The sequence below is a fragment of the Rhododendron vialii genome, chromosome 1a, assembly GCF_030253575.1.
Source record: "Rhododendron vialii isolate Sample 1 chromosome 1a, ASM3025357v1".
In the NCBI taxonomy this organism is placed as follows: domain Eukaryota; kingdom Viridiplantae; phylum Streptophyta; class Magnoliopsida; order Ericales; family Ericaceae; genus Rhododendron; species Rhododendron vialii.
The window spans coordinates 1278725-1286670 of NC_080557.1; the positions used below are offsets into that span (position 1 = coordinate 1278725).

At 37.0% G+C, this 7946-nt stretch overlaps 2 protein-coding genes across 2 annotated transcripts; both read right to left on the reverse strand.

The window, feature by feature from the left end:
* Positions 1 to 1693: 1693 nt before the first annotated feature.
* LOC131317224 (uncharacterized) lies at positions 1694 to 2653 on the reverse strand. Its single transcript, XM_058346794.1, has one exon. The coding sequence runs from the start codon at positions 2651 to 2653 to the stop codon at positions 1694 to 1696; it is 960 nt and encodes a 319-aa protein (XP_058202777.1).
* Positions 2654 to 6232: 3579 nt separating this feature from the next.
* On the reverse strand, positions 6233 to 7186 carry LOC131317259 (uncharacterized). Its single transcript, XM_058346825.1, has one exon. The coding sequence runs from the start codon at positions 7184 to 7186 to the stop codon at positions 6233 to 6235; it is 954 nt and encodes a 317-aa protein (XP_058202808.1).
* Between the last annotated feature and the right edge of the window lie 760 nt (positions 7187 to 7946).

Below are 7946 nucleotides of genomic sequence, written 5' to 3' on the forward strand. Positions count from 1 at the left end.
TGACAGTGCCCTAAAAGATTTGATAACAATTGTCAGGATTTGAATTTGAGAACTCATGAGAGAGCGTTAACCCCTAACCTCTCATCTTTAAAATTGTAATGTCATAAAGCATTTTGCACCCAATATTTTTTATTTTGATCCGTCAATAAAACATCTAATCGGGCAAAACCTGTTTTTGTTTTTAAGTTTTAACCCCACAACCTGAAAAGCCTGACTTTGCCCCTGCAACTTAATTAGGGCTAGTTTCACTTTCCACTATATTTTTTTGTTGCATGTTATTAATAGTCAAGTTGTTTCTGCTAAATAGTATTTTTGTTGATGTATGTGAGGATAATGACCCGTTAGAAATCTGTAAATATTTGGGTTTTAGTCCATTTAAGAAATGCAATTTTTCGGGAGTCAAGAACTGAAAATTAGTTCTCTTTAATATGATTTGTTCATAGTCAAGGACTTAATTTTTGTAGCTATCGTAACCCTAGCATTATTGAAGTAGTGGCGGGACCCAAACAATCAAACACTTCAATTAATTGTGTAAGGCCGAAGGCAGTGGCGGAAGGTGCACGCTTAATTAGGACCTCTTCAGTTTTTCTCCGTCGAATAGTTAGCCGCTCAAAAGGGTTTTGTAAATGTATAGAAGTTATTGAGGCTTGGTCTACAAGTTCCCAGTTGATCGAGAAATATTCACTTCTTCTTCGTCAACTTACCATTAACTTGACATCTACTAGCAACTAAAATAATTCACCAATGATAAGTCCGGTCAAAATACAGAATTCCGTAACTAAAACCTTACGGCAACGCATCGAAACAAATATCTATGTTCAACATCAAAGTCCGGTCAAAATACAATGGCGCTCGAGAAGTACCGGCTTTGTTCTTTTTTCTCATCTCAAAGACTTAATACCTTTCAGCATACAAGCAGAAGGCCCATGTACCCCTATGCCGAAGTTGAGAATTACGACATCAAAAAATCCACTACCTAAGGCCCTTTTTTTTTTTTTGCACATTCAATTACCAGGAAAGTTGTAGAATTCACATCTTTAACTGTCCCACTGGGGAATACTTTCCTGCAAAACAAGTCTTGCTTAAAGGAAGAAATTCTTGTTTTCCTGCAAGATTTCTTGTCAAGAGAATACATACAGGAAAATAAATTCCATTTTTCCTTTACTTCACCTCACTTAACTTTTCCTAGGATCCAATTTGCCACATAACATTCTCGACAACTGAATGGGCCCATAGTAACTTAAAAGCTTGGAAAATGCATTGGTCTCATAAGTTTGGACACAAATTCATATTATCATGTGTTCAGTCATCAAATGACTTCCAGTACTTACATGTGTGTGTGGCATGAGTTGGGTTGTACGGAGTATTATAATTTTGGTCAATATTTTTCGGTGAGATTATTTATTCTTTCGCTAGTAGTGATCCCATCAAATAAACAGGCTATTTGGATACAATATCTCCAACCCTGGTTCTATGTGAAATCGATCATGAAAGCAAAACAATTTTGGTAGTTGAAGGTCATGTTAATTACATTAAAAAGCTAATTAAGAGGTATCATTCTATATAAACTTTCTATTATCCATATTAAATTACATTATTCGATGCATACCTACATGTGCTAGGGCACATGCACAAAAAAGAGACGGCATTTGAAGGAAAAAAGAGTAAAAGTAAGACATCAAGCCAACAAATATCACACACGAACTTGCCCTTGTTGTGCAGCTTCTTTCTCGGGGATTTTACTATACTCTAAGCTTTCTTCCAATTCAACCTCTTCACCATGTGTTTCCTTGCACTGGAAATACAAAACTGCGTAGCTCAAGAAATAAACCGTTGCCACGAGGCAAATAAAAGCCGTTCCAAAAAATCCACGAATGATCTGCGTCGATACGGATTGTTGATTCCGTCTAACCTTAAAACTCATATGAAAAATCTCCAATACTATTATACGGAGAAGTCTTAGTGTAAACCCATGTAGCCTCTTCCCCTTAACAAGCCCTTCAGCTTTTCCAAATGCCTCAAGTCCATAACAGCTCTTCTCGATCACTGAAATCACCAAGGCCATGTCCCAAATGACAGCTACGTACATGTAGAAAATACAGGCCAAAATGACAAGTATTATGATGGCTATTAGGACAAGAGGGTGATCGATAGGTAGAATCGTTACAGAAAGCCTCAAAACCCAGAGAAGCCCGATGTCACCTGCTGTGTAAAGTCTAAAGTGGAACAAAGTGACTAAAGTTCGTAAACACAACTTTGGTATTCTCGAAAGAAAGTCCCCACAAGACATGTTCCTATTGCTGTAAGCTACGGCTGATCCCAGAATCACTATGACCAAGGAAAAGAGGTAGACAGCCTCACAAAGAAGGAAATATAGGAATTCAAATCCAATGGCGATTTGAACATCTTTCTTGATATGTTTGAACGAATCGACGATATTTGTGATATTGGACTTCAAAAGACAGAGAAGGGTTTCTTCGTTGAGTAAGTTGCTTATCCTGGGCTTGCTGGAGTAGAACTCGGTGAAAAAGAGGAGAGAGTTTAGGAGGATGGTGATTGTGGTTAAGGTGGCTATGAGCTTCCCATTTTTGGATATAACCTTTATGCACTCCCTTAGAATTCCTAAGAAACCAAGAATCTCATAACCTTTCATTGCACTTCTCCAAGGAAGTTGTGAGTTATTTTAGCTCTTGTGTTGCTTTGTCCTAAGAGAAATGCCACCATCATATAGAGAGGAAAAACAATATATGGATCCAGTATGACGTTACTATGAAAGCTGCTCTATGAGAATTAAATGCACAACATTCTAATGGTTACCCACTTTTTATTGGGCACAAGGCACAACAGAACTATTGTGAGCTATCTTAAATGGCCGGCATGTATCTCGAGCTCATTGGTTTGATCTCAATTGTTCGTTTAGTTAATTTGGCTATCAACATGAAGTTGATCGGATGTTAGTACACACATTTAGTCAAAAAAGCCACAAATCTGGCCCTACGTACGTATGGTGGGGGGATTGGAAAAGTCTAAGATTATTGACGTTGGCCAGATCACGCCAAGTTGAATAGTACAGATAGATAACTTCCTTGTATAGGCCCCAGGCTGTTTAATTAATACTACTAGAAAACAAATTAGCCAATCTCCTCAACAAGTCTACGTCCAATTACTTCCTATTTAGGCTATTTATCTACGTGCTAACTTGTCCGGTCCCAATTAAACTTAGAGCAGAATTTAGTATGAACTGCTTCAAAAAAATTGATAGCACCTTACTAATTTCGAACTTAAGATCTTAAGAGAGAATAGTTATTTTGACCCGATGATATAACGTCTAATCTAACTTGGCCAACCCTTTTTAGCTTTTTGGAAGTTTTAAGCCCACGACCTGAAAGCCTCCTGAACCAGGAGGAGCAGGAGAGTATTTGATCGGGAAGGGTAGCCAACTATACTAGTACTGGCCCAACCGTCCTGCTTTCCTGTCTTCTTTTTGTGATTTTCTTGAAAGTTGAAACATAAATCAACTGGCTAATCAAATGAAGTATACTCTCCTTTAGCCATCTACTCTATCTACTAATGAGAGGTTGAGGAATCCAATTTTTCGGAAGTCAAGAATTGATAATTAGTTCTCCTGGATAAGAAAATTTGATTTGGGTTTTGAGAGAGATTTTTGAATAATGAGTGAAGAAAGATAGATAAAAATAAATAAAAGTAACAATTGAAAAGAAAACTTGTTGGAGATGGTGCGTAACAAAGAGGGTTTGAGTTTTGAGATCCAAAGCGAACACAGTCTTCGTACCTAGTCTAGGACTTTTTAGTTGTCGTAATCCTCACATAATTAATGTAGTGGCACGACTCGCACAATCGGACTCTGATTGTGCAAGGCGGAAGACTGTGTTCGCATTGGGTCCCAAAATGGTTTTGTACAACGAATAGTGAGCCGCTTAAAATGGTTTTGTAAAGTAAAGTTTTTTTTTTGGAATTGAATCAAAAGTGAATTTTTATTTTGTATGGGGGAGCCCAGTCCCTCCGTAGCTCCACCTATGTGCCGCTTGTTATAATTATTTGAATGTAATCCTTCTAACTCATTTTTTTTTTAGAAAGGCAAAAAAATTTCATTTTTTTCTTAATTTCTTTGAAAGTAAAATCAAGAATGCAGGGTTATTGGGGCTTGGTCTACAGTCTAGTACTGCTTTCTCTACTTGAAAATTCACTTCTTCTTCGTCAACGCCGTTAACATCTAAAGTAGCAAACTAAAATAATTCACCAATGACAGGTCTGGTCAAAATCAATACAGAATTCCGTTGCTAAAACCTTACGGCACGCATCGATAAAAAAAATAAATACATATGCTTAATTCGACATCAAAGATTTATTCCAATTTAAAAAATAATAATCAGAGCCGCTAGAGGAGTGGCTTTGTTCTTTTGCATGTCATCTCCATAAAACTTATCCTCAACGTACCGGTTGTGGAAGGCACCTTGTACTCTCATATATTTGGCTGAGGTTCAAATCTTACGAAGTACAGCTAACAGTAATAACTTTCGCTAAGAGAACAAAAAAAATTACTGCTTCGTCATTCTTTTTTTTTTCTCCTCTAGTGATTTTGATTTTGAAACTTAACAAATTATGTTTTAGTCTTCGGGTATATTGACCGCACCACTATCTAAAAAAGTAAAATGAAAATTAAAAACCTCTTAGAAAAAGTTTATTCAATAAAGTCAAATGGTCATTAAGTAAAGTCAAAGGTAGGCAATTTTTTTCGTTTTTAGTAAAACTTTTAATTTTTTTGTTGAGTTTCTGGGTGTGCCTAATCTAGATGTATTTATTAGAAATAATTTTTTGTTTGTTAAAAATTTGACTAAAGAAGAAAAAATACGCAACTACCTCTATAACTTTTTTCCTTCAAAATTAAAAATACCCATGCATTTGGCTGAGAAACATGTTTGTTGCAGCTGCGAGATTATGAGAATTTTATTTATTTCTGAAAACTTGTGTTGCAGAATTTCAAAAGCTACCCATACCCAGCTTTGGAATTTTGAGAATTTCTTTCCTTTTTCACATTCTCAGAATCTATAGATTCTAAAAGTCAGTTTTGTAGAATTTTGGAAAACATTCTAAACTGATTTTTAGCAAGAATCTAAAACTCTATCAAAATTGGTTTTCACAAGAGAATAAGTTATTTACACCGTCGGTGTAAACATTTGTTTCATCCAAATCAATTGCATTGCGACACGTGTCAAGACCATGGTCTCAATTAATAAAACATGGCGACGTGGTGCAATGCAATTGATTTGGAGGAAACAAATGTTTACACCGGTAGTGTAAATAATTTATTCTCTTTTCACAAACACCCACTTAAACAAAAAAGAAAAAGAAAATGCCGAAGTTGAGAATTAGGACACCAAAAAATACACTATAAAAGCGCACGTAAATAACTTCTTCTTTTTGTCATTCGTTAATCCTAACCTTCTCTAAATAGCTTAAAAAACTGGAAAATGCTTTGGCCTCACAAGTTTAGACACAAATTCAGATAAAGATGTGTTCAGTTGTTAGTGACTGTGATTCCAGTACTTGCATATATATTGTGATATTGTGTAGAACACACGTAGTATATGGTATAAAACACATCTATGTCTGAGGCTTGAGTTGGGTTGGGTTGGGTCGTATTATCAATTTGAACGATATTTTTCGGTGAGATTATTTATTCCTTCGCTTGTAGTCCCATCAAATTAACATGCACATGCTCGTTGGGTACGTACAATATCTCCAGCCCTGGTTCAATGGAAGAAAAAAAACTCTGTTTGGTAGTGGAAGGTCATGTTAATTAATTAGTGGAGAATTCATTTAAAAGCTAATAGGCATCATCCTATAGAAATTTTCTATTATTCATATTCAATAACATTATTCGATACATAGATACATGTGCTAGGGCACGCACAAAAAATACTTACATTGGAAGGATAAAAGAGTACAAGGAGAAAAAAAATTTAAAGCTCCGCCGTGAATAGTCGTTTACGACGCTAATAACGGCCGTCTAAAAGTATTCTGAACGGTCTGAATGTTAATGAAACTTTCCCGTGGAAAATTTAAATTTTTTCCGAGAAAAGTCTTATTAAAATCAGGACTGTCCAGATCACTTTTGGACGATCGCAATTGGTTGCTGCTGTAAACAAGCTGTTCACGGCTAAGCCGTGAATAAGTTTCTAAATTAAGTAAGACATCAAGCCAACAGATATCACACACGAACTTGCCCTTGTGCTGCTTCTTTATCGGGGATTTTACTATACTCAAAGCTTTCTTCCAATTCAACCTCTTCACCATGTAATTCCTTGCACTGGAAATACAAAACTGTGTAGCTCAAGACATAAACCATTTCCACCAGGCAATTGAAAGCTGTTGCGAAAAATCCACAAATGATCTGCATCGATACGGATTGTTGATTTGGTCTAACCTTAAAAATGTTACTAATAATCACCATTACTATTGTACAGAGAAGACTTAGTGTAAACCCATGTAGTCTATTCCCCTTAACAAGCCCTTCAGCTTTTCCAAATGCCTGAATTCCATAACAGCTCTTCTCGATCACTGAAATCACCGAGGCCATGTCCCAGACGACAGCTAAGTACGTGAAGAAGATTAAGGCGAGAAAGCCAAGTGTGATGACGATGGGTATTCCGACAAGAGGGTGATCGAAACATAGAATCACTAGAGAAATCAACAAAATTAAGAAAAGGCCAAAGTAACCTGTCCCGAGAAGTGTACAGTGGAACGAAGTAACTAAATTTCTAAGACACAACTTTGGGATTCTCCAAAGAAAATCCGCAAAAGACAGGTTCCTATCGCTGTAAGCTACGACCGATGCCAGAACCATTGTGACAAAGGAAAAGAGGGAGATAGCCAAGGAAGGAAGAAAATATAGGAATTCAAATCCGATGATGATTTGAACATCTTTCTTGATACGTTCGAACGTGATATATGTCGTATTGGGGTTCAAAAGAGGGCGAAGGGTTTCTTGGGTGAATAAGTCGCTGATTGCGGGCTGGGTGGAGGAGGACATGGTGACCAAGAGGAGGGAGTTTAGGAGGATGGAGATTGTGGTTATGATGGCTATGAGCTTCCCATTTTTGGATATAACCTTTATGCACTCCCTTAGAATTCCTAAGAAACCAAGAATCTCATAACCTTTCATTGCGCTTCTCCAAAACTATCCAGAGAAATTGTGAGTTATTGTAGCTCGTGTGTTGCTTTGTCCTAAGAGAAATGCCACCATTATATAGAGGAAAAACATTCAACATGCACAATATATGTATCCAGTGTGACGTTATCATGAAAGCTCTTCTATGAGAATTATGCGCACAATATCCAATCATAGAAAGTTTGCCAAAATCCTATTTTGACCAAGGCACAACAGGACTGTTGTGAGACATCTTACATGGCATGGATCCTGAGCTCATCAGTTTGATCACAACTGTTCATTTTGTTTGGTTCGTCGGGTAATTTCTTTTAGGGAGAACACAAAGTTGATCGGATCTTAGTACGTACATTATTGACGTTATCCAGATTAGACCAAGTTAAATAGTACAGATTGATAATTTACTTGCAATTTCTATATAGGCCGGCCCGGGCCTTTGAATAGTTGAGAAATTAGCCAATCTCCTCAACAAGTCTGCATCCAATTACGCCATATATATTTATCTACTTGGGAACTTGTCAGGAAACTTAACGTATCATCCACACTATAGGTCAACTACCCAACCTTTTTGTTTATAACTCACATGTTCGGTTTAACCTATGCACACCTCGCTTAATCCTGTCATCTAGGAGACCAATCTCACTGCCCGTTTGCAGGAATTCCAATTAAAGCTAGAGCAAAACTCTATATGGATAGTGCCCGAAGGATTTGATACAACCTGAGAGGACTCTGCTCCTGCAATTTAGTGACCCAACTG